At 46.2% G+C, this 27,218-nt stretch overlaps 2 protein-coding genes across 6 annotated transcripts in view; both read right to left on the bottom strand.

The window, feature by feature from the left end:
* The window catches only part of ABCA3 (ATP binding cassette subfamily A member 3), an 81,656-nt gene extending 74,626 nt beyond the window's left edge, over positions 1-7,030 (bottom strand). The window contains exon 1 of the mRNA XM_044433252.1: positions 6,935-7,030. The gene's annotated coding sequence lies outside the window, so the exon portion shown is untranslated. The remainder of the gene's footprint in view (positions 1-6,934) is intronic.
* Positions 7,031-14,187: 7,157 nt separating this feature from the next.
* VRK3 (VRK serine/threonine kinase 3) overlaps positions 14,188-27,218 on the bottom strand; it is a 31,998-nt gene continuing 18,967 nt past the window's right edge. For 3 of the 5 annotated variants that reach the window (XM_044433275.1, XM_044433277.1, XM_044433278.1), the window contains 8 exons: positions 26,587-26,671; positions 25,861-25,963; positions 25,202-25,294; positions 23,953-24,085; positions 22,578-22,698; positions 21,560-21,618; positions 19,894-20,042; positions 17,058-17,541 (listed from right to left, as the gene is read on the bottom strand). In XM_044433275.1, coding sequence (XP_044289210.1) covers positions 19,894-20,042; positions 21,560-21,618; positions 22,578-22,698; positions 23,953-24,085; positions 25,202-25,294; positions 25,861-25,963; positions 26,587-26,671 — 743 coding nt within the window. In that variant the 3' untranslated portion in view covers positions 17,058-17,541. Of the gene's footprint in view, positions 14,210-17,057; positions 17,542-19,893; positions 20,043-21,559; positions 21,619-21,725; positions 22,324-22,577; positions 22,699-23,952; positions 24,086-25,201; positions 25,295-25,860; positions 25,964-26,586; positions 26,672-27,218 lie in introns of those variants that run through there. The other 2 variants (XM_044433276.1, XM_044433279.1) reach the window with 2 other exon arrangements.

The following is a 27,218-nucleotide window of genomic DNA, read 5'->3' as shown; positions in this document are numbered from 1 at the left end:
CTGACAAGAGACCCACTGAAATCAGTGGGACTTAAGTGAGCCATGACTAACTTAAATCCCCTTGGTTTCAATGAGCCTATTTTAAGTATGGCTCTGTTTTGCTGACAAGCCTTTGCTCAGAGCTTTCCCATCTGGAGGCAAGGTAAAATTTAACATGCAGTCTTAGTACATGTAGAGAATTTCCCTCACCCCAAAAATACAGTATAAGGGAAATGGAAGGGTGTAGATATAAATCCGTTTCTATCATCATGGAAGTGGCATACCAATATGGATGATTTCCCAGGGCGTCTCTAGAACAAAAAAATGGCAAGAATGTAAAAGAGGCAAAGAGAATTTCTGGGAAGTGGGTGAATGTTGCCCCACATTACACTTCTGGAAGATCACTATATACCACACGAATGCTCCACAGTTTCTCAGAAGCCATTCTGATTTTGATGATGTCAACTTTTGAGTAACAGTCCCCAGGACTGCTTTTCTAGTTTATGATTCATTAATATTTTTAATGGAAAGAGTATGTTTTTTCCAGCAACCTCAGAGAGCAACTGTGTGTGTGTGGGGGGGGGGGGCGGGGGGAGCTACTTGTCTGATGGGGCACATACCTTCCGGTGCCACCTGTGACAGCCTCTAGAACAAGACAGCATCCCTGGTAGGCCTTTTGGGATCGAACATGAAGGAGGAGAAAACCTCATTTTGGTGGAATGGAGTGAGAATTTAAAGCTGGTCAACTCAAGAATGCACAGCCACACAGACCCAAGGACCAGTGGATGAGTGTGGAGATGCTGGAAACCAAGTGACACAGGCCCACCGGCTTCCAGGAATTCCCTTCGAAGCTGGGGGAAGGAGAGGTACTCAAGCAAGACACGTAAAGATCTAGTCTCTTTACTGCCCCCCTGCCCATAACTAAAGAATGAGTAACCTTCCGATGGTTAAGGAATGGAAAAATAAACAATTCAAGTGGTTTCTATCGTGAACACCAACTCATTAGGTACTGAATCCAACTGAACTCAACATTACGATTGTTGTGCACGTTGACTAGATGTATTCAAGAATTCAAGGAGGCAGGCTGAAATCTGATCTCTGTATTAATTAATTAATTAATTAAAAGCTTTTCTATCCTGTCCCCTACAGAACGTCTCGGGAAGGCTAACAATAAATAAATAGACTAGAAGAGCCCCACAGCATCTCATCAGCTCTGTATGAAACACTAATAACCCTTCATTAATGACTTGGTAGGAAATAAGATTATGCTTGATGAACTTCATGTTCTCATGCTGCAATGAAAACAATGCCAGTGAATTACTTATTAATTTAAATATGGTGTTTATACACTGCCAAGAATGCTTTGGCCTTAATTACACAGCTCAATAATGCTGGAGACTTATTTATGAGATTTATATCCAACCTTTTTACAATGAACTCGAAGGGGCTTATGTAATTCTCCTCCTCCTGCTCTCACTCTTATCCCCACAACAACCACCCTATGAGGTAGGCAGGGCTGAGATTCTGTGACTGGCCCAGTCACTCACCTGGCTCCTTAGTTATCACTGGCAAGGTGAATGCAATGACCAGTCCCTCAGTTACAGGCATCCCAGTTAACAACAACCCCTACTTATAAACAAGCAAACCCAGAAGTCCTGCTTCATCCTTGAGCAGCAAACAGCAGGCACCAGGCAGCGAGGAGACGAAGGAAAGACAGAAGGAAAGGGGAGGAAGGAGAAAGCGGTGAGCAACACCAGCAAGCGGCCAAGTTGGAACTAGAAAGCGACTCCAGTGGGACCCGCCCCCCGCCAAGCAGCACGATCAAGCCCTGACTCTCCAGCACTAAGTCCATCCTATCTGGACCAGTCCCATCCCCATCAGCATCCAGTTACTGCTAAGCTTAATGTTGTCTCCAGAAGCATTAACCCTTAATAATCTTGTTACTATTTTTTCTCTCTGTCTAAACTGATTTAAGAACTGTTCTGTGTACCTACATACATCCATGCAGATTCTCTGTCTCCAGTACCTTTAGTTACTTTATTATTACAGTACTATTATCATCATTAAAATACTGTGTTGTGTTTAAAGTGTTTTCATGTATAAAGAAGTATTTATGTGTTTTATATGCTTTTTATATACATGCTCCGACTTACATACACATTTGACATAAAGGCAATCTCAGGAGTGAAACCCTGGGATTCTGAGCATAAGGCATCCATTTGCTCCTGCTTAGTTCCTTCCATCCACAGGAGTGGCTAAACAAACCAAGAATTGAAACCTGTGTGCAGGTTTCCCCAACCTGATATTCTCCAGATGTTCTGGACTTCAACTCCCATCAGCCCCAGTTTGCATTGGTAATGTTCCAGAATTCTGAGGGTTTTAGTCCAACCCCGGCAGGCACCCAGTTGGGGATGGCTTCCTTAGCACAATATCCAAACTATCCTGCAGGTTTATATTATCCCTGACAAGCCATAATCACAAACCAGGATTTGTTATTGGTTTATGATCCTGGTTTGTTTGGTATGACAAACAAGAACCCCTGGCTCAGACAACATGTTGCTTCAGTTCTTCACGAGTTTAGGAGGAGGAGGAGGAGGAGGAGGAGGAGGAGGAGGAGGAGTGCAGGAGCAACCAGGCCCAATGCACCCCACACAATTGTGACCAGTAAGCAAGGAAGCTCTGCGATGCTGGCTTATCATTGCATCCAGTTGCTGGCACACACCCAGGAGGGCACTGTGGCATTCGTGCCTTTTGCAGGGCTTCCCACAGGAAGCAGGCTGGCCATGGTGTGAGAATTGAGGATGAGAAGGACCCTGGTCTGAAACGCAGCAGCTGTCCCCCAGTATAATGTTGCACAGGGGTGCTGAACCTCTTCAGTTGGAGGGCCAAATCCTACTTCAGAAAAGTGCCTGGGTGCCACAGTCCAGTGGTAGGCAGGGTCTAACGCGAATTGGGCAGAGCCTAAGCATTGAAAATACCAGCCAATTTTCACTGAAAGCTCATGCTGCTAATAACTCAGCATTAAGGGAGGCATTTCTGCCTTTCAGGACGCGCAGTGGGGAAATGTTCAAAAGCCAGAAAACATTCAAATAATGTTCAAATAATTGGTGGTCAGGGCAAAGGGGCACGTCCCTCTGAAAACTCCAGAGGGCTAGTTTGGCACCTCAAACTCTGGGTTTGGCACCCCTGGTGTAGAGGACGAGATGCTGGCGTAACAACGAGGAGACCCAGGGTCAGGTCCTTGGTCAAGCAAAAGCTCACTAGATGATCCTGGGCCAGTCTCTCCCCCCACCCTACCCCAGTCAGTCTAACCAACCTCACAAGGTTGTTGTGAGAATGGAACAGAAGGGTGATGGAACATGCATTTTGTTCTGGGCTGTTAAAGAGGGAGGATGGCATGAAGGAGGACAAAACAAAACAAAACAAAACAATTAAATCACAAAAGCTGTACACATCAACAGTATCAAAGGAATGAACAAAAAACAGGTCAGCAAAGTTAAGAAGACCACACAGGCATAAGCAGCACCCCCCTGGATCAGACCAGGGTCCCTTGAGTCCAACATGCTATACAGACAGACCATGAAAAATGCACCAGCATGACACAAGAGGAACCGCACTCTCCCACCCATGTTCCCCAGCTCCTAGTATAGACCAATGCACTGTAAGGCTCTCCAAAACTTGCAGACGTGTTGATCTGTTTGCAAAGGGAGACGCCCAGCAAGGGCAGTGGCAGCAGAAGCAATAAACCTCTGTTGTTTTGTTGTATCATCTAAGTCCAATACAGAGTAAAAAAATAAAAGGTAGAAACAAATTGCACTGGGATGGAGCAAAGCTCACTTGGACATGAATCCTCGCAGTCCTTAACGGTTGCCAACACGAGCACCCATTGCCAAGGCAACATTCAGGTGAAGTCCATGGGAGCTGTGCGAGAGCGCAAAAGAATTCATGAGGATTTTTAGGCTAGCTGAATATTGGAACCATTCCAGACGAACAAGGGCAGCCTAGTTACTCATGTGTGAAGACACTACTCTATGCATGATGTGCGAGTATATGCTCTCATATTGCGGGACCAAGTCCAGGAACTCGAAAGGAGGTTTGTGCTAATCAGTCCTAGGTGTTGCAGTGCCCAAAGTGCATTTTGCACAGGCAGGAAAGAACACTCCTATACAACAAAGCAACAGTCTGCTGCTCAGGTTGCCACAGGGATGAACAGGTGCTTGACACACGCTTGCACAACTGCCCTCGATTAAGCAGGGCACGCTGAGACAGCTGACCCAGGAACAGACCCGAGAAGGGAGAGAAGTGCAGAGAGAGCTGGACCTTGGGACGAGAGTCCAGGCCCTGACATTCAAGGCCCCGGTTTAACCCATAAAGCCTTATTTGGCCTGGGACTGCAACATCTGATGCAGCACTTCTCCCGATGCCGACCTGGATGCTAAGATCAACATCGGTCACCCCCCACTGAACCACTCCTCCAAGGGAGGCTGGCAACAAGCAGGGGGACTTCTCGGGGGTCTCCCCCCCACATTATGGGACACACTCCCCTTGTGGTCTGCCTGGCACCAGCACCGCCCCCTTCAGGGCAGCAGATTAACAGTTTCTTATGCCAGGCATGTGCTGAAGCCCCTTGGCCCATTTATGTCCGCTGTTTTTACCAGATCCAACATCTGAGTGTTAACAGGTCCTGTTTGACTGGCTTTGAAATTTTGCACATTAAAAATTATTTTCATACAGATCTCTCTGTTTCTACTGTGCTTTCTGTGTTTGTATTGGGCTTCCAAGGGAGGTGGTTGGGGCCCCATCAGGGAGGATGTTCAAGGAAAGATTAGACAACCACATGTTGGGGATTAGATGAGCAGACCAGGGGTCAGACCAGATGGCCCAGGAGGCCCCTTCTGTCTTGCTTTGTTCTATATGTCTATGTCTCTTTGTTACTCATGCATAAGAAAATGCATATTATGTTTTTGCCATCTTGATTTGTGGTTTGCAATTTTTGTGAACTGCCAAGAAAGTTAGCTGTTCAGTTAACTGAAAATTAATGGAATAATAATACTAATTACCCAGGGAGTAGCAGATGAAGGCAGCAGAAGTCTGGTCTATTTTATTCCTATAGTCATGATGGTGCTACGGCTTATATGACTTTCACATGCAAAACTCCACATTTCAGAACAATATTTTTTATCAGGGTAGGACAACCATTTTGTTGCTGTGCTAACATATCAGAATGTAGATGTAATTATACAGCACGAGGTTTCAGGACAGCATTGCTGGTCCTGGCTTAACAAAGCTTCCTATCACCTATCATTTACAGCACCTGACGTTTGTCATCTGAAACATCCTCCTTGCAGCAAGAGTAGCCACTGGACATCAAGCAGAGATTCCAAGGCCAAGCCCAGGCAAGGTCTGATGCAGGCAGACTTTTCCAGACTTTTAGCTAATACTACCACCAATGAGAATGCACAGTGCCATCTTTCCACGGATTCCACCCGAAAGGATTTTCTTTAGGTGAAAAAAAGGAAGAAAGAAATATGCGAAGGCTGCAAATCGAAGATGCTGTATCTGCTGTGATACTGTTGCACAATAAAAACCTCACTGAGAAGCATGCCAAGAAATATAAGAATTTACCTTTACCCATGTACTGAATGACTCATCCACATAACCCTGGGGGTAAGCAACTTGGTGCCCTCCAGAAGTTTTGGATGACAACCTCTACAATCCCCAACCACTGGCAGCAGCGGCTGGGGCTGATGGAAGCTGCAGTTGAAAGCCGCTTCAAGGCACCAGGCCACTTAAGCCAAATGTGTTCTTTCAGGTGGGGGGGGGCTTTATCTTCACCTGCTATTTTTCCCCGTGTCCCTGGTGAACCTAGGGAGTGAGCCACGGCCCTTCTCATAAGTTTTGCTGTCCTGTGTAATACATCTCGGGGTACCTCCCCCCACCCCATAAAGACGGCAGCAAAACCAAGGCCAAATACAGCACGGGCCCAAACAGTTGGAATGCACCTGTTCAAGACACAACAGCCCACGATCCGCCCGGCCAGCCAGACCCACGCTCTGCACGACCCCGACCCCGACCCACGCCAGCCTGCGGGCCGGCGCAAGCTCAGAAGGGCCGCTCCCAGCAGGTGGGGCCCCCGCCAGCGCGCGGGGCCCTGCGCGGCCTCTTTGTGCCAGAGCGGGGCACGCAAGGCCGCACCCCAAGCTCCCCACCGAGCGCGGCTTCCAGACAGGGGCGGGGCGAGCGTCCTCGCCCGGCCGTCCCGTCCCCTGCGCAACGCCTCGGCCAGGCCAGGGGGCTGCTCTGCCGGCCGGCTGAGGAGCGCGCCAGCGGCGGGGGAAGGGCGGCGTCGTGCCCGGGAGAGCGCAGCGTTCCGCGCGCAGCGGCCGCGGAGAGGCGCCGCCGCCTCTGCAGCTCAACGCGCACCGGGCGGCGTCCGCCGGACTTCTGCGAGGGGGGAGCCAACACCGACCAGCCGGGCGCGGGGAGAGGACCAGGCGACGGTCGCCGGAAAAGGGACGCGGCATCGGAGCGGCGCAGGGAGGCGAGCGCCACACTTCGGCGCGCCTCTTTGTGCGAGCCGCGCAGGGCGCGCCCCCGGGCTGGGAGGGGGCGCGTGGGCAGCGGCGCCTTGCGCGCACCCGCCCCGTGCACGCGCGTGGGGGAGGCATCGATCCCGCCGGGCAGCGGCTCCGGCCACCGAGCGTCGCCGCGGGGCTGAGGAGAGCGCAGCAGCGGCCTGCGGGGGAGGCGTCACAGCGCCGGCAGGAGAAGCGGAAGGCGGCCACCAGAGGAGGGATGCGGGATTGCGGGGAGGGATCGGGGCCCGGAACCAGGTTTCCCAGGGCGGGGAAGGGGAAGGGGAAGGAGGGGCAGGCGCGGAACGCCGGAGAGGCCGCGTGGAGCCGGGAAGGCGCGGCCAGGCGGCGGGGGAGAGTGGCCGGCGCGGGCGCCTTACCGGCTCAGCACAGCGCCGCGGTCCCCGCAGCGGGCGCCTTCCCTTCTCCCGCTCCTGGCGCTGCCGGCGTCGCGGCCATCCCGGCTGTCTAGCTCTAGCCGGGGGGCGGTCGCTTGGTGCCAGCTGATGCTCCCGGGCGCCGCCTCCCGTGACGCGCGGCGAGAGGGAGGAGGGCCGCGCTCCCTCCGACGGGGCTCCGGTCCCCGCGCCGTGCGCCGCATCCAGGGGCGGTACGGCGGGCAAGCCGAGCGGGGCAGGAGCCCCGAATGGGTGGGCGGCCGTCCGGCCGTCCCGGAGCACCTGCTGAGATAAAGGTTCGGGGGCCCTGATCGTCTCTGCAGAACCTGGGCCCCCGGATGAGCTGGCTTCTGACCCACGGACACCTCTCCTCCTGCTACGCTCCCGCCCCACTTGACTCTTGCTGCTTTCACACGCGCTCCCCTGCCCGCACATCCGTTTCCTTAAGAGACGAACCCCGCGAAGACACGCACATGTCCTCTTTTCATCCTGCCAAACCTAATGAAGAGTTCTGGAGACCCCACAACCTTGGCTGGCATTTTTCTTGTGTATCATAAAGGATTTCAGGGTGGAACTGGGAACACTTTGATGGACCCCCTCCCAACCTGCAGAAAGAGCTGCTGCCGGCTGCTCTTCGCAGTTGGAAAGTCTATCTCCAAGAGGTCGTGGAAAGGGCAGGATGGGGAGCGGGCTCAAGTGGCCAGGTATGAGGTATCCCGACAACACTCCAGCTGCCGCCTCCCCGCTCGGACGCACGTCAGGCGGGCCACGAGAAGCAGAGCCAGAGACGCAGAGCTCTCCCAGCCGATTCTGCATTTGATGCTCACAAGCGCCACGCCTGTGGGAGGGGGCTGCAGCCATTCAATGGGGACCACACTCTTGCATTGATCAACAGCATTTCAGAAAGGAGATTTTGGCAGTCGAAACTCTCTCAGCCCGGGGATGGGTGAAAAGGAAGCTCTTAGCGCCTCATTAAGATTAGCAAGGAAGAAGTGGAGATCATGGATGGTTGTGGATGTGATTTGAAGGAGAAGGATCCTGCTGCCTGAGAAGATTTTAATAAGGGGGCAACCACAACGAAAAACTCACTCCGGGCACGTGAACTAAGAAGACCATCAGCTTTGAGTCTAACTAGAGCTACTAAATTAAGAGAAATTGGAGGGAGCTGCAGGGAGTGAAACAGTGGCTGAAGAAAAGATGTTGAGATCTTGAATGACCATCAATGGAAGAAAAGCAACTTAGAAGTGATGGGCTTGCATGGTTTAAAGAAATCACACCAGATGAGAAATGGGAAGGAGATGATCTAGAGAGAATATATTGTGTTGTCCTCCAAGGTCCAGTTAGACTAACTCTGAGAGATGTATTGAGAAGATTCCCCAGCTTCTATAAGAAGGAAAGGCTGATGAGAAAGTTGAGAGAAAATTTGGGTCAACTAAAGTTTAAGGATGCACCTATTCAAGTGTTTCAAGATGTATGGTAACAGACTATTTTGTTTAGATGTTTGTTACAAGCATGTAAGATTATTTTGTTGGAGAATAATATTAAATATGCTTGGGGTATCCAGTGCATATGAGAGTCTGGGATAATGGAAAATATTACAGAATAGAGTCACTGGAACAAGGTTTAAAACTGGCACATGAATGGAGCCTTATAGACAAAGAGCAGTGGAAGAAAGACATTGAAAATATGGGACAGAATAGAAGATGAGATCAAGAATTTACTTCAAAAGAAGGAAATGGAGCAGTTCGTGGAGTTTCTTAGATTCTGGCTGCTGACTACAAGGAAGTGGATTTTGTGGCAATATGAAACCTTCTCCAGGATGAAAAGGAAAGAGAGCAGCAGCGGGGGGAGGGGGGGTCTTTCTCCAATTTAGACCATTAAATGAGTTGAAGAAGAGGCATTTGAATTAGTAGTTAAGTGGCAGAAGATAATTTACACTCTATGTTCATTACTAGGTAAGGTTTATTATATAAGATTAAAGGATAAGTAATGGCTTGTAAGACAGAAGAATGTATAAATAGGGTAGAGTACTAACATTGAATAAGCTAAATATGATATTACATTAATTTGCTTGTAAGCCGCCCCGAGGCTTCGGCGAATGGGGCGGCATAAAATGTTTTAATAAATAAATAAATAAATAAATAAATAATTTTGACTATGTGAATTACAACTGGGAAAAGCAGTATTGAGAATTTAAAGAGACTGGAAGTCTTTAAAAGGATGGGTTAAGATAATACGGGTATAGAAACAATGGCAAATAGAAAACCAGAGCCGAGTGGACCAGTGGCTTCTGCCCCCACCCTTTGCTGCAAAAAGGTGGAGGTGACGGCAGGATAATTACATTCTGGTGGGAAAGGCAGTCTTTTTTATAAGGGTGGGGGGAGTTTAGGGGGGAATAATAAAGAGGGTTAATGTAATTTTTTCTTTGTCTTTTTTAGGGTTTTTTGTTTGTTTGTTTAAATATGCTTGTGGGGGTGCCCAAAGGACAATAAAGTAGAAAAGGATGAGATTCGGAGAAAGTTGGAAGTTGATATGTAACATTAAGTATTTGGGTGTAAAAATTACAAACATTTGCAATGTTTAGGAAGGAATAATTTTGATAAATTAAAATATGAAATAAAAGAAAATGAATTGATTTAGAAAGATGTGTTTATCATGGCTTGGTAGAATAGCAGTATTTAAAATTAAGATTTATCTAAGATTTTTTGTTCAGGATGTTACTAATTAACAGAAAAGTATGAAAGAATGGCAAAACATGATTAACTAATTTTGTAACGGGGATCAAAAAACCAAGGATTAATAGAAAAGATGGTGTAGGCCTCAGAAAACAGGAGGTTTAGGTATTCCCAATGTGAAATTTTATTATATAGCAAATCAAATGAGGCTTATACCAGATAATATATTACAGCCAGATAAGATAATGGAGTAAATTAGAATATCAAGATGTAGAGGGATCCTTATATTTCTCTTCAACAAGATATTAAAAACATTATTAAAAAGATAGGAAACCCCTTAAGAATATGGTCAGAATTTGGAATAAAAATGGGGATGTTTTTATCCCATCAATTTCCCTGTTATATCCAATTACAGAATTAGAAAGGTTCCCAGATAATCTGAGGAGTAGTTTGAGAGAAGTATTGAAGAGTAAATATGTTATTAGGCTGAAAGATTTGGTTAGAGAAAATGAAGAGTAAAGGAAGAATACAAGCAATACTGGAACCAGGTAAAGTGACTTGGTATAAAATACTTCAGTTAGATCATTGGACTAAAGGTTGGTTGAAGAAAAATAGTAAATGTAGAGAATATAGTAAATTTGAAGATATAATTTTACAGAAAGAAAAACAAGATAATATGTGGATGAGAGGAATGTAAAATTTACAATATACTACTAGAAGATATGATCCTCTTAAAGAGTAAATTTCAATAGATTTAAAAAGAAATATTAGTACTGAAGGATGGAATAATATTGGGATAAGATAATTTTAAAATTTATGTCAATAAGAATTAAAGAGTATTTTTATGAATTAGTTTGGAAATGGTACTTAACTCCTGTCAAATTGAACTATATGAATAATGAATAATCCAATGTATGTTGGAGATGCAACCAGGAAGTGGGTACATATTTCCATATGTGGTGGGAGTACAAATAAATAAATGAGTTTTGGGAAGTGGTTTTTAAAGAAATTAGAAAAATGTTTAATTTAACTATTGAAGCAGACCCTGGACTAGCATTATTGTAATTATTTAGAAAACAGATGGGACAAAATATTGAAGAATTGATGACAAATGTATTAACAGCAATAAGATTAATAATACCAAGGAATTGGAAAGTAAAAGGTGATTATCAAATAGATGACTAGCATAAAGTTTGGAATATAGCTATTAACGCTAAGTTAACTTGTGATATTAAGTGGAAAAAAGTTTGATAAGTAAAAATAATTTTGAAAATAATTGGAGACCATTTCCTTTTATTAAGACATATTCAATAAAGGGGTGTGAACCATCACAAGGGTTAAAAAAGTACCCGATTTGTGTTTACATTTCCAACATGATTTGGAAACATCTTAGTTAACCTATTTGGTGACAAATACCATTTATAAAACATTTTATACAGGTTTTCTTTGTATGAGGTTGCCAATGTTACTTTAATATTTCTTTCCCACAGCTTTTGCCATTTCTCTAACTCAATATTATATCCGAAGTTTTGTGCCCACGTTATCATAGTTTCCTTAATCTTCCATTCTCCTATCCAGTAAGAAGTTATACAATCTTTTAATCATTTTCTCATCTGATTTAAGAATCACGTGGTCAAATGCTGTTAACTCCTTATAAAAGCCCCACATTCTATAGTCTTTAGCATATCTTGATTGCATTTGAACCTTGTGCCACCAAGAAATACTAATTCCTTGTTCTTGCATTTCTTGATTCAATTTCAATCCTCCATCATTATCCAAAATATCATCATATCTCACAATCATATCAAAATTCAATGCATTTGGATATACAAGAGCTTCCATAGGTGAAAGCTATCTTGGTAATTTAGTATACAGTTTTATCTTCAACTTTTTCCACACCGACATTAATTTCCTAATATAATGATTTAAGAAACAACCATGTATCTTACACTTTTCATACCACATATAAGCGTGCCAACCCTTTTGCAAATCATGCCCTTCAAGATACAAGATTCTCTTATTTTTTAAAGTTATCCATTCTTCTAGCCACGTTAAAACAGAAGCTTGATAATACAACAACCATCACAAGAGTTGATGCAGTTCTGGAAGGGAAGTGAGGCAGCCTGGTGGAATAAAGATTTTACATTAAGTGACATGATTTGTTGTTCCTGGTGGAGGTGGCATTGTTATTATTATTTAATTATGTTATTAGTATTGTTTAATTGTGTTTATTACTATTAAGTGTATTGTCTATTTGTTTAACATAATAATAACAACAATAAAACTAATACAACAACAACTACTAATAATCTTTCTTAGCCCAGAACAAGGAAGGCACATCCTATCTCTTTTTCTGAGGAAAAGGAGTTGGGACAGCTAGGGGTTAAAACTGGTCCCTTTCAGGGAGGGTTTTGATAGGGAAATAGGTTGTGCTTCTTTGCCTGGGACATATGGCTGTATAAAACTCACATTACATGAGGTATAATGTAAGACGCCCCGAGGCTTTGGCGAATGGGGCGGCATAAAAATATTTTAATAAATAAATAAATAAATTTTCATACCACCCAATCGCCAAAGCTCTCTGTGGAGTTGGGAAAAGTGCAGAGAGAGAAAACTAAAGCAATCAGGTTCCAAAAAGAACAACACTGATTGGGTTTGCAAAAACAGGTGAAACCACAGTAGCTTTGAAGTCATGATGGTGTAGCGAGTTCTCTGCACTTGGGATGGTTTTGGGAAACAGGATCATAGTATGTATACAGGTTGTCTCAGGATTTAATTGCTATTTTGAAGGTTTTAATATTTTCTAAACTGCCAGGAAATGTTAGCTACTGGGCAGAAAATAATTATTTTTGAAAATGTGACTTACAACACTGTGCTTCCCTATAGTCTTCACCACCTCTTTAGGTGGCAACAAAATGTGCTGCCCAGGGGATCCTGCATCCACTCCCATCTCCCGATTTCCTAGGAATTTTCGAACTTAAGCATGTTGTAGTGACTGAGTATGCACGATCCTCATTAGGCCGGAGGATCATAGCTTACACGCACATAGTGTGTGTCTCTGCTAACTGTAGAGGTCCTGCAAGCGTGCAGTTAACAGCCTCTTGTTCCTCAGTCCCCCTGTTTGGGCTGCCAACGACCCCGTTAGCGCTCGCCTCTTAAACTCCTTAGATTAAGAAACAGGAAGTGCTGCCAAGGACCCTCGCAGATGCAATGCCAGCGATAGGCAGCAGGTGGCGCTAGGACACCGGACAGCTATTGGCAAGAAGGATTTCCCACGTATTTAAACTAAATCAAAGATTGTTTTTAAAAAACAAACTTACCAGTTGTTTTCTGCGGTTTTTCATTCATTATGAGAGTCTCTGGAATGGACCACTGCCGTCGCTCTCTCTCCGCAAAAGTGAGAGCGAATGCAGGTAGTGAAGACAGATGTGGCGGCCTGAAAGGTCACTGCCCCACCCTCCTGCAGTCCACCTGACGTGCTGAAATAAAGGCACAGGGACCTTGAAGAGCCCTGCTGCCCCTGACCCCCGTCCTCCGCATGAGCTGACCTTTTGCCCATGGATGCTTCACCTGTTTTGTAGAAGCCACCACGAAATAGTTGCTAGGTGACAATGCCCAATCCCACCTGCTCAATTAATCAGTCATGGCTCTGCTAAATGAAGTAGGTAACATTATTTGGTGTTGGCATCTCTTGGAAGCCAGTGGCTGCCTAGCTGACTGAGCCCACCTGTAGCTGTTGGACAGGGGTTCACTTTTAGGGTGGCCACTTTTGTGTTGCCAAACAATAGAAATGCATCATGCTCAAAAAGAGGTCATAGATGCACACTGAATGTGCATATGCCAATCTGTGTATGGATGGACATTTAGAAATAGATGCTGCAATTGAAATAGCAATACAGGAGGAAAGGCAGTGCCCGCATGCTCCTTGCAGATGGGTAAGGGCTGTCCTTCTTTATGGTGCTCTGACTAAACCAGGCTTGGACTGGACATCTCCTCAAACAGAGGACTTTTTTTAATGGAGGACCATCCTCTGTAAAGTATGAGACACGGTCACCCTAATTTACAGAACAAAGGGATACCAGGTCCAAGAAGTGGCTGCCCAGGTCCATTCAGGAAGAGGTGAAACACAGTCCGCGGTGCCTTGTTAAGGGCATTGCGTGAGGTGCCTGATGACAGGTAATGGCAGAACCCATCCTGAGCATACCTCTCTTTTCTGCAAGAGATGAGCCCAGTGGATACCCAGCAGGCTTAATCTGGAGGGGGGAGAAAGGCAGGTTGCTTACCTGTAACTGTCTTCTTCAAGTGGTCACCTGTGCGCGCACACATAAGGGTCCGCTTTTGAATACAGGCACTGCGCAGGCACAGAACCCATGTGCATGATGTGCACAGATCTTGAGGAAGAATGTATCTTTGCAGACAGTAGGTGTGTGTGGTGGGAGAGACCATTTTTAAATGCTTCCCAGGTTAAAAAGTATTATCTGGGAGCAGAAAATTTGCGTACCGTGGATAAAGTTTTCAGCTCAACTTACTTCCTGATGTGCTGCTGCTTCTTTTAGGGAGGCAATTGTTTCTTCCTTACAGTCTGAAATCACAGAAACACAGAAGCTGGAAGGGGCCAATGAGGCCATCAGGTTCAAGCGGCTGCTGAATCCAGGAGTCCAAGGTAAAGCCCCAAAGCATGGCATGATCAAATCTACCATCTCATGGCTCCTTCCCCTCATACTTTTTGGAAGCTCTGGGACCAGCTGAGCACAGGCCTCGCAAGTTTGCACTTGCCTCACTGCCAGACAGTCCCCCAACCTCAAACTTTCCTGCTTAGGCTTTGATTTCTTCAGCTGTCTCTTTTCTACTCTCAGCTCCTACCAACTACTTTATTATCAGTTGTTGTTGGATTTATATCCTGCCTTGTTCCCCTCTTGTGAGGAACCCAAGATAGCTAACATAGCTCAATTTTTATCTTTACAACAACCACCCCGTGAGGGCTTAGATATCCCTTTTTTTAACCTCTTGCAAAAAATCCAAGCTGGCTTGCACGGTCCTCCTCCTCCTCCTCTCCATTTTGTCCTTACCACAACCTTGTCAGGCAGGCTGCCTTTTTCCCCCTGCTGCTCTGCGAAGCAACTACTACTCACTAGAGCACCGTGGCTCTAGAAGTACACTGCAGGATGTTTAAATCATCCCTAACCAGCAGCCATGCTGGCTCAGGCTGAGGTTCCAAATGCAGAAGGCTGGTTTACTCCCTTCCCTTCCATCTCTTTCCTTCAGGGTGTGCTTTCTTCTTTCAGATGTAGCTTTCAAGTCACAGCTTCTCTTCTGATTAGGAAAGCTAAAACTTATTTCTTCTATTAAGGTTTTTGCCCTGCAGAATAACCATTCACTTTCTACATACAAGCTGTGTGGGTTTGCAAACTAGCTATCAGCAGCTTTTATTCACACAACAAAATGGTTTGCAAACATTCTACATCACATCCGTTCAGCCTAGAAGATTCACCACTCCAAAATCCTTGATCACTTTTACAAGCCAGATTCTGGAACATTATGAGTATTATACAGAAGAAATAGATGTTTTAGTACTGAATCCAGTATTAATTTGAATGGGAGAACTGTAGGCCTCTCTGTGCTAGAATGCTTCATCAATGTGCAAGGACAAGAAACATCTGTGAGAACTGCCACAACCCTTACGATGACTTACAATTTGACAGTGATCATTTGGGCACTTGATTTTGATTGTGATGGACTTTAAAAAATGGTGGTGTGTTAGTCAATCGAATGGGCACCCTCTCAGCTCCAAGACAACTTTCCACGCTTCACCCTGAATCAGACGTTGCTGCACTTATCTGCCAAGTATAGAGACCTTCCTTTCTCACATCCACCCAATTCTTCCCTACAACCTGATGACTCTGCTCCTCCTGCTGGGCTAGAAACCAACATTCCGTATTTTCCTCTAGATGGAAAATAGGCATTTCTCTTAGTGGGTCTTCTGTCTTGAAACAACAAAAATGGTGTTTCCAATAGGAAAACAAGGCGGGAAAACAAGTCAGACAGCCACATTAAGTGCTTCCTCCCCAGTAAGCACTGCAGGAGGCAGTGTTGTTGCCTAGAGACAAGACTCTATGGACTGCCATGGAACCAGCGAGACACAAGCAGTTCAGAGATAGGAATGCAAGACAGAAAGTGGGTAAGGGAAATCCGCCCATTCTTCTTTTGCTACATGCAGAGACCCTGTGCTGATTAACCAGGACTGAATAACAAGATCATTTCACATCCTCATCCCAGTACCGGACAATGAATTCATAAAACCAAACAAAATATTGCAGTGCAGAAAAGAGCAAGTGGCAACCTCACCCAAGGGGATGGATTATGCCTCTCCCTTGTTCCTATAATTCCTTCCATTTCTAATGTTCAGGTATGAGCATTGCTGCCCAGATGGCACCATCCACACATGAGGGAGGTGCTGGCAGGCTTGGTGGAAGGGGCAAAATTTGCAGTACGTGTGGTTTTGTGAGAGTTCCCCCAGCCACTGCTCAAACGGAACAAAACACCCAAGAATAGCCCCGTGAGTTCAGATTATGCTCCCTGGGTAGAGAATGCTGACTGCTGGGCTGGAAAACTGGATATTGGCCGGATCGGGGGCAGGGGGGTGGAGTACTGTATAAGAGAGCATGGTTGCCAGCTGACTAAAGGGGTAAGCAGAAATAATTCACACTGCAACATTTTGTTACAGGTCTAGCTTGTAAAGTTATTTATGTGCTATTCAGTGTAGACAGGACTTGATGTTCTTATTTATTTTATTTATTTATTTAAAACATTTTTATGCCGCCCCCATCACAACAAAGCCTCGGGGCGGCTCACAACAAGTACATAATATAATTGTTCTACAAACACATTTTATAAAGTACATTAATGCAAGATCTTCCATTTTAATAAAATTTTGGAGTAGTCTGCCCCACTTCTTCTTGTTGTATTTTGGACCCTTTGCTGCATGCAAGCAGATGGATGAGTTCAAGAATATTTATCCTTTTAAAAAATTTACTCTTTGGCCAGAAAGGACAATAGATAAGGGAAATACATCCTGATAATATTACAGGGATTTTCTATCTTTCCCAGAAAGGAAGTCCCCTAATCAGGGATGCTGCCCCACCTGGAGGATGGACTAAATGAGCTGCCCTAGTGTGTCTTGGATGTTTCCAGACCACCACCACCCCCCTGCCAAAAAAAAGAAGGGGTAGAGAGAATGCTTCTGATCTTCAAAGCAGACTAGACTGGAGAACAGCTAAAAGCTTCCTCACATACTTAACTTCTTCTCTTTGTGGAACAAAGGAGGAAAATGTGGTAAATGGGATAGAAATGCCATGCCTGCTCTAAAATATGATGAATGGAAGAACTCAATACTGCTTGCCTACATTATTATGAACAAAGCAGGCATTTCGTATGTTTAGTTTAGGAGTTTATTACAAAAAGCCTATATATATATTAAAACATGTTTATCTCTGCCTGCCAACGGGTCTCTAAGGCAGCTTACAATTAAGACACTATACAATTTAAAAATAAATCAGAAGAATGCACTCTTAAAATCAACTTGCCCTGTCCCCAATTAGGCTCAGTGCCCCATACCTGTGAAAACATTCCTAATTAGGAGTCTGCCAAATATGCATTCAGGCTTCACATTAGCTACTATTCACCGAGTTATGTAGCTGGATAGAAACAGGGTCTACAAAAAGTCACAGCAGGGTTCCAGCAGTTCCAAGAAATCCCCCCTCCAATCTGAGAGTGAGGCACAAAAAACAAAATGGAAAGGACATCCCCGGGGGCTTGATTCTCTGCAGCAGGCTTCAGGGTCCTGCGAAGCAGAGCATGACTCATTACTCTTGTGGATCACTTCTCTTGCTATTCAGCTCCCATGTTTCTGGAAGCCTAAAGGAAAGAAAAGGTGGCACAGGGTAACAAAATGACACAGGTTGTAAACTGTTAAGAAAGTTTTGGCTCTTGGGCAGATCAGAACTCGCATGGGATGAAATGGCATCTGCAACTGCTTTCTGAGAATATCTGCACCCAAGTGGGTCAGCCTTTCCCTAAATCTAGCTCATCGGCTAGCATGACAAGGAGGGCGATAACTCCTGGCCAGGCTTAATGTTCCGTTAAGCTTCGCTATTAACGAAGAAAGCAGTTGAGAGGGGTGATGGAATCATCCACATCTAAGATTACAAAAGAGATGGACAATTAAGTTGCATTCCTGAATAATACATTATCTCTAAGGGGTTGGGGTTAGGGTCACATCATGACCACTCGCCGCAACATACTGCCATGATGACCCCACAGACACTCGGGCTCATCCGGGTTGCTTTCCTCCTTCCCCCTTCCTCGCACACTCTCACTCATCCTGGCGGTACCCCAGGGGACGTCACGGGGGGAGCGAGGCTTCTCTCTCAGATAGCGGCAACCGTGACCCGAGCTCATCTTGCAGCAGCTCCCAAAGCACCTGCACTGGGCACACGGGACTCCTGCCCAAAAGGCACAACTCTGAAGAAGACATCTGGAGCAGAGCGGGAGTGTCTCATCCGCTCTGCGCTGCGGGGGGATCTGGCTTGATGGGGATGCCCAAGAACCATGCTGAGCCTGGCATGCGGCTCCTGGTACCTGCCTTGGAGTGCGGTGCTCAGGCAGCTTCAGTAACAGGGCAGACATGCATCCTCTTGGGCTCCACCAACCTTGGGGCAGCCGCTGGAACACGTGGTCGCCTCTCACCACACCTGCCTGAGCACCTAACTCCAATGCTAGGGAGGTTAATGGGGGGAGGCGCTCAGTGACGATGACATTCTCAGTACAGGGCACCCATGCTGGTTGCTGCTTGAGAGAAAGCTGCCCTGACAGGGGCCGGGTTAGGAAGCCCAGCATGCACAGGTTCCAATCCTGGTTCTTGTCCCATTCCAAGAGAACCATTTGGCTTCTTCCATGATGGGCTGTTTTGTCCAAGACTGGATGACCAAGCAGTGTGGCAGAGAGAAACCCTAGAACAGCCTGTGGTGTCTTCTCATGGTTGACAGTGATCGTGACTGGGTTTGGCCCATTTTTAAAATCACTGCTTTGGTCACAAAGACTACTCCACCTTGTTGTCCATGCAATGTTTTCTGTCAATCTGCACACCATTCCATCCATTGTGTCCTGATTTGAGCCTGGACTATGGGTGAAAATTTAATTGCTACCTCCGTATACATAAACTGCAGACAGATAAGAACAAATCTGATGTAGGGTAAAAGTATCTCCTACATTTGAAATGAGCTGGGAACCATGGCTTGTGTTCCTTAGGAGAGAGAGAAGCAAGAACATCTATGAAGAGGACACAAAAAGGATTGCTTTTTAAATTGTCACACCTTCATTAAACTGAAGGAAATTACTCCTGTGCAACAGTTCTCTACAGTGAAGATGTAGAAAAAGAACAGAGCGTGAGCATCAACAGCCAAGTTCCATCATCAATGCCTCCTCTCTCACTGGTCTGCCTGTGTCTCCCCACTCATTAGAGTCTATGGCAGACTGGACAACAGTGTGGCAGTCACTGTGACCCTAGCAAGAATGTCTGGGCAGAATGACTCATGTCTCCGAAGGCTTAGAACAAATGTGTACAGATACGGTGTGCACGGGGGTGGGAAGAGACACGACACAGCAGCGTGGTGCCCAAGTGATGGCTGCTGAGCCTCAGAAATCGCCTCCCTGGCTACATTTCTCCTGCCAGGGCTGTTTTCTGGCGCTGAAGCTCAGCTAGGTGAAAAGTGGTTGGGGGCAGAAACTAGTCCGTGTTCTTCCCTTATCTTGCCATGTAAAAACTGCACCCTCCACTTTTCAGCTGTGCAGCAAACAGACCTTTTAAGGAGCAGGCTGTATGTTACATTGCACACACTTCAAAAAAGAAGAAAACGCTTTTCCCTGTTGTTCCTCTTCTCCTTTAAGGAAAACCTGCTTTGTAAGGCCATCTGGACTTGGACCTTGGACATCTGAGTTGTGACCTTATGCCAACTTCTTGCAACCCCCCCCCACCCCCACCCCTCTTGCTATTTGCTGCTCTTGAAGGCACTGTTTATGGGGAATGGGACACATGTAGCTGTTTTGCCTTCAACATAAAAGCGGTCAACTGAAGCAAGTTTCATAAGGAAAGCGAAGCATCCAATGGGCTGTTTGCCCAAGCAAATGAACCTGCTGCGACATTAAGTCCCACTCCCTTGACCTGAGAGGTGGAATCTGGAGAGAATGCGGTGGGTCTCTACATCTTACCTAGGGTGCTACCCTGAGGTCCACGGAGTCATAGGCAGATGTCCTCATCCGCTCGAGAGGCCTCCTCAGGACTGTTCGCAGCTCTTCATAGTCTGGCCTCTCCTCATAGTCCAAGGGCATTACTTGCTGCAAGTAGCTTTGCAGGGCTTCTAGAAAGGTATTATGGATGTTTGTGAGATACGGCAGGCTCCTACAAGGCAGCGTGCCGCATTCCCTCCTTCACGTACTGCTGACTCAAAGTACCACTCAGCTTGGCCGTGTGCTTCTGACACTTTACAAAAACCAAGTAATGACTCCACCGACCTCACAGGAAAACCAAGGATGCATTTCTTTTTTATTTACTTACAACATTTTTAAGCTGTCTTGGTAAATAAAATTCACAAATTCAGTTATGCTGAAGTAAAAAAGTAATAAGAGCAAAAGGCAATAATACTAAGATTACTGTACAATTCAAAACAGAACGAATACATCAGCAATTTAAAAAAAACTTCAGTTTATTTCAAAAAATGGAGGTTAAAAATGCCTGCTGGAAAAAAATGTAACCTGTCCAATAAAGTGAAAGTACCATGAGGCTAAACAAACTTTCTCGGGCATGCTGTGCATGGTCTCAGTGCCACCACAGACGAGGCCCTGATCCTCACGCCCACCCACCATATTTCTAATGGCATGGAAACAAAGAGCAGGAATTCAGCAGATGATCTTAAGGGCTGGGTCCCACATTATCCAACAACAGCAAAGGCACAAAGACAACCTAAGTCCCCAGGTCCTGGCCTCAGGATGTGCCCACCATAGCATGATGCTACACAAACCATTACACTACACTGCAGGGTCACTGCCGTAGGGACAAGTCAGGGGGAAGCATGAAGTGGCAAAACAAACATTGGTTCTGGAGCCTATCAAACACGCATTTCTGTCTGCAAGGAGAGTCGATCTCCCCCTGTCCCAGCCAGCAGTGCCCTTGCCGTGCAGTGAAAGAGAACAGCTCAACTGATCCACTGCTCCCTTCACCAGCTCACACATGACAGCTTTTGTCTCAGGGAGGGACTGCCTGCTGATCTGTCTCAGCAAGAGCACTGAGACTAACCTCTTGCTATATGCAAAATGACAAAAATATGACTAACTAGAACTAACTGTGTGTATGACAGCTTGATGGCCAAAAGGCAGGAGGAGGAGGGAAAAGCAAGGCCTGGAATAAAATTATAGATAACAGAGAAAGATAACTGACTGATTATTCTTGTAATAATCCAGATTAAGTCATTCCAGACAATAGGATATGAAAGCAGTTAATCCGGACAAGTGGCAGATTTGTTGATAAAGCAAAAGCTAAGTCTGCTGTGGCACAGTAGCTGGAGCAATCTTCCTCAACTCAGTGCTGTCCAAATGTGTTGGACTACAACTCCCATCACTGATCAGGCTGGCTGGGAATGATAGGCATTGAAGTCTAACACATTTCAAAAGCACCAGGTTGGAGAAGACCAGGCTGTAGTGTTGGACTGAGAAACAGGAGTTCTAGGTCCAAAGTCTCATTCCGCTATGAATGCCACAAAGCAGCCATGAGGAACTGCAGCTGCTCAGCCAGACCTACTTCTCAGAGCTGCTGTAAGGATTAAAATGCTTGCCAAACAGAAGCTGGGATACGACCGTGATAAAAACAGACAAGTTGTACCTGGAATTGCTCTCCAACCATAGGACAGCCTTGGATGCTTGATAACATCTGCTTTGTACCTGCAAGGGCAGCAACAATGAGGGGAGCCCCTCAACAAAAGATGGGGGAAAAGAAGACTGAGCTGAACACTTTGTATTGATGATCTTATTCCAGCTGCCTCACCCCACCCCACCCCACCCCCACAAGACGTAACAGGGTCCTAGATCCAGAAAGGACCCTGAAGGACACTGCAGTCCAAGCCGCTGCTCCCTCAGGATCTGGATCTGCAGCATTCCTGGCCGATGGCCGCCCAGCGTCTCTAGTGAAGGAGGCCGCATCACCGCCCAACAGTTTTTCCCACTGTTGAACAGCTCCTCCTGATGGGAAGGTTCCAGACTGCAGTGCTGGTGTGGGGAAGTGGTCAAAGTGCTGGACTGGGGAACAGAGACAGGGTGACTTGGGGCTCGCAAAACACTTCTTAGTCTATCTTATCTCACAGGTTTGCTGCTGAGAATTAAATGGAGTGCAGAAGGAGAGGCCAGATATGCATGTAGTAAAGTCAACAATAACAGCATTTCGAGAGAGCTCCTTTTCTGCAATTTTCACTCACTGGTTCCTGCTCTGCCCTCTTGGAGGCTGGATGGAGGCCCAAAGGGCTTCTCTTACCTTTTGCACAAGTGCGATACTTGTTGCAGACGGCAGCACTGCAATAGCTGTCAAGCAGTCTGTTACTAGACATCTTTCCGCTGCTGTCTTTACCGAAGGCCAGCAACTACTTTGCCCGTCTAGGAAACAGGGCAGCTTTAGGAAGTTGTACTTTCAAGCTACTTCTGAAAGGCAGCACTAAGCTGGGCGGGAACACAGTATACTGAGCACCCACACGAGGATGGGCCGCATCGATTGCTGCTGCAGTCTGCCGAAGGAAGGCTTTACTGATCGTGGCTTGAATACCCTGGCATCCTTTCCAGAGCAATTCCCTTTTCTGGTTCATGAAAATTAGAAGGGAAGAACAAGGGCACCTCCCAGGCACAGTACACACCTCTCTTTTCTCTCCATGACCACACAGGGATTTGTCAGCTCCTCAGACCAGGGAAGGAAGCCGCACAGCCACTTCACTAGACAGTAACCCAAGGACTCGAGGTCACTCCGACGGGATGGTGCTGATGGTGCAGGAAAAGAACACCCACCCACATATGAAACAAGAGCAGACATCCAGATCTACATCCACAGGGGACAAGGAGAGAGGATGCAGCCCTATGGGTCAGGGTGACTCATTTCCATCATAGTCACTTGCTGGGTAAGTTTTGGGTTTAAGGTGTGCCTCAATTTCCCACTAGTTCATGTTTTTACCTGCTCAGGCAATCTAGGCAGTTCCAAAAGATCATCAGCCTCACTGTCCCACAAGCATTAAGCCGCCAAAAACAACTTGTTATCTAACTTTCACCACGTGTGAAAAATACACGTCAAAAGCACAGGACTGTGAGTCAGGAATCTGGATTCTAGTTCCTGCTCAACCATGGAGCCAAGTAAGTGACTTTGGGCAAGACACAAACCTCAGCCCAATCTATCTCACAGGGTTGTTGTTGTTGTGGGGATAAGATTGAGGATAATGGTGTAAGCCACTTTGAGTTCATTGCATGAAAAAGGTGGGATATAAAACTAATAAATAAATAATCTGCATATGATCAAAATCTCAATTTAGATTCCTTTCTGTGACACTGTGTAAGACAAGTCACAGTTTAACAAAACTTGCTGTTACTAAACTAAAATAGTCCAGAAAGAATTAATGTGCCACTTACTTGCAGTTCTTTCAACTAAAATGGGTCTTTAGTGATTAATCAGTGAAATTTCTAATTGATTACTCTACAAATTAGAGGATGCAGCCCTGCTCAGCTTTGGCTGCCTAAAGGAAGCACAAAAATGCACAGTTTAAGACTTGAACTGCATGGCCCACATTTCCAGATGAGGATTCTATGGCCCTGGGTCATTTGTGCAGGTTTACAGGGGATCCAGATGCTGTAATTGCCTTCTACTTACTACCCTTCCACGTTTTACTTTTGTTTCTTCCATGTTTTTCTTAGTGCAGAAAATCCATTGAGGAGGAAAAGATAGAACAGCTATAGAACACCTTCTGGTTGCTAGTGATAGAACCCCACATCTGGAAACACCCTAAACAGTACTGCATGCAAGGCCAACGGGAGAGTCAAAAATTAGCCCAGTTTCTGTGCACATCAGATGGTGGCAAGCCCATAGGATATTTCATGGCCTCAGGGATCAGCAGGTAGGCCAGGCTGGAGTCAGCTCATGGCCAGAGAGCATCCTCTAAGGCACAGGAAGGAGAACAGACACAGGCAGGGGGCAAAATGACGTCACGCACCACAGACGCAACCTATGCCCAGTAAGTGGGATCTCACCAGCTCCTTTATGGCTGTCCAGGCTGATGAACTCCAAGGTACCCTCATGAGGAGTCCTGCTGCCCTCACGGTGAGACACGTGCTTTCCCCCAGGGCTGTACCGGAAGGCAAAGCAGTAATCTGCAAGGGTGACCTGGGGCACAGAGGAGGACGATGTTACAATGGCCCAACAAGAAAACAAGTAGGCCTGCTCCACCCAGACACCTTTTAGTTCAGTTATTTAATATCCTTAATAACTCCCCTGTCCCTGAAGCCTTAATCCACCTCTGTAACAGCCCAGAAGCACCAAAGTCAGGACAGGTGGAGCCAACAGGAGCAGTCACAGCAGCCGGGGGTTCTTTCCTGTCACCCAGTACGAGTGAGAAGATGGTTTTCCCCATCTTCATATGAAAAGGAGAAATTACATCCTTCTCTCTTGGTTATCCTTGATGGACCTAGTGACCTGGTTTATACAATATGACAACACGCAATGGGTGATCAGCGAGGGTGGGCTGTAGCTTCAAGAGAATCCAGCAGAGTCTCTGCAGGTTGGCTTATTTTTCCACAAACAAGCCATCCTCAGAACGCATAGCTTGTTCATCCCCATGATGACTTACGCTGCCCAACCCCAGCAGGGCAACTTTATCACGGGCTGATAGGAAAGGCTAGAGAACTGCCCAGCTGGAGCAGCAAAACCCCTTCTGCTCCTCATGATCTCACTTGTGCCACCACCATCCTCCCTGGCCCCTCTCAGCATCATGCACCCCATGCCTCAGAGAGCTGGTCTTGTGCTGCTGCACCGTAATGAAATTCCCCTCCCCACCCACAAAAGCTGGACAACATGTTCCTGCATGATAAGGGCTCCGGAAAGTAATCGTATCTGCCGGCCTGATACTGGGGAGAGAGCTTTCCTCAGCAGCAGGCAAGCTCAGGGGACTAATGCCAGAAGGGCTCTGCTGCAGGGGCTGCGGCAGCGAACAGTTCCACTCCGAGACACCTGGGATGTGTGCCAGGGCCAGTGGGAGGAATGGGGGGGGGGGGGGAGAGAAGCCACAGTGAACACCATGAACCGTTGGGAGGACCGTGGGTTGTTCAGTGAACAACCAACCCATGATGCCTTCTTAGCAGGGCATCTTAGCATGACAGGCAAGCCCACCCTCGGTATAGCCACACCTGGGAAACTTGCCAGAACAAATATTAGGCTCTCCTGCTCTACAGGAACTGTCTACAGCAAGAGCGCATTTCTCCTCTGTCCCTACCCATTCCTTACCACAGCAAGATCAGTCGGTTTCACATATATGTTTTCGGCAGTGATATCCCCATGTGTGTATTCATTCTCATGGAGGTACTCCAGCACATCCAGCTAAAGGCAAAGATTGAGGCAGAGGAAAAACATCACAGCGGAATGCCTCCATGGCCCCTTGCCTAGGCGTGATCTCAGCAGGTTGGAGAGGAGTTCACCATGCAGCCTCTACAATCCCAGATATGTCTCTGAAACATTCACTCGTTAAACCAATCTTTTCAATCGCTCTTTGCCTAGGTAAGACTTACGCTTCAAGTCCACCCACGCTGCGCTAATTACAAGCACCTGGGGCAAGGTGTAGCTCTGCCAGGATCAGAGGCAGCCACCCAAAGGACGTGAGGCACCGCACAGCACTCCTGGAAGACGTTTGGCCTGAGGACAACCAAGCGCAATGTTCCCATGGCCACTGCTTCACCCTGCAAGCTGTCCTGGCAAGCACAGCTCTTTACTGAGCACAGAAGGGATGAACTAGTCTCTAAGTCAGCCATGCTGCAGTTAAAGAGCAACCTCTGGTAATCCCGAGGCCAGCAGCAAGAGCCTCCATTTCACAGGTGGCCAGAAGTCAGCGACAGACCTTTCAGAGAGGCTCTCTTCTTTCACTCCCCTTCATTTTTGTTATCCCGTACCAGTCTGACCGCAAGCTGCAAGGCAGCTTTCTCCGTCATCTTGTTTGCACAGTCATCCAGGACGGACTGAAGGGAGCGACCCACAGCAGGGAAGACCAGGAACCTGCCAGTCAAAGGATAAGGCTGCACGTGAATCGTGCCTTGTGTTGGGGGGTCACACCCACTTCCACACGAACCTTAGCCCCCAGCCGTCCATCAGCTAATTCTGTTTTAGCCCCAGACAGCTGGCAGAACGAACTATCAGTAATTAGGTTATGAAGTCCCATTTATTTAACAGCCTTCAATGCAGCATTATGGTCATATCCTTCTACAGCTAGATGACCTTTCTTTCCAAGTTAAAGTGCACAAAATTAATTATTGCCCGAAGGCTAGAAAAGGAAAATGTACAGTAAGAAAGAAAGTACAGAAAGAGTTTCAGGAGACGGCCTGTATCCATCCAAATTAATAGGTATTTTCTCCTTCTGGAAACAAAATAGCTGGCTGAAGAAAAAAATTACAGAATAGAATATATGGAATATCAGAGCACAGTAAGGGAAGGTTGAAACTCTGGCCATATAGAGAGATAGCAGGTTAGGGTAGGAGAAGAAATGGTAAGAACAAACAGATTCATGAACAGTTCAGAAAGAACCAAAAGGACAAATGTGTAAGTTCAGGATTGGTGCTGAGGGATGATGGCACTGGAAAAACGAAGGATGTGAGGGAACTTCCTAGTTAAAGCGGTCTCACCTGTAAATACCTTCATGGAGGCCAAAGCCAATGCAATCAGGGATTCCAAGCAATGGCAGTGAATGCTCTTTTTTCCATTTCTCAACTGCAAGGAAGAGACAAAATGTTGAAAGTGGAAATTGCCCAGAGTTTGGGAAAACAGAATAATTGCCATACAGTTTCAATCTGAAGCCCCTTTTCTCACCATATCAACAACTTTCTATGCAGTTATGAAAACCAAGTCATGTATGTTTTTTCTTTACAGTTGCCTTGGCTTTTACTGTCATAAATGCACAGATGTTCAAACAAATTAAAACAGATCACAATAATTTGCCACAACTAAAAATGGACATATCGTATTTTCTGTTTGCCCTCTTGTTATTTGGTGGTGCCTCCATTTCCCTTAAAAATGGAAATGAAAAGAGTAATATTTTCACAACAGTGTTTAAGCAAAGATAAATGCAGAAGATTCAAATCCACAGGTTATTTGGACTAGTCAGCCAAAGGAAACAATTGATGCTCAGCCCCCTTAACACAGAAAGATTGTCAAGATGGGGCAGAGGCAGCTGGCATTTTTTTCCATAAATTTTGGATGAGAATGGGGAAGCTCAAAGATTTAATTTGGTTCACATGTAAAAAAGCCTATTTTTGGA

This window comes from Varanus komodoensis, unplaced genomic scaffold (assembly GCF_004798865.1).
Source record: "Varanus komodoensis strain SLA01 unplaced genomic scaffold, ASM479886v1 scaffold26, whole genome shotgun sequence".
In the NCBI taxonomy this organism is placed as follows: Eukaryota; Metazoa; Chordata; class Lepidosauria; order Squamata; family Varanidae; genus Varanus; species Varanus komodoensis.
This window is presented reverse-complemented; position numbering and strand designations above follow the sequence as displayed.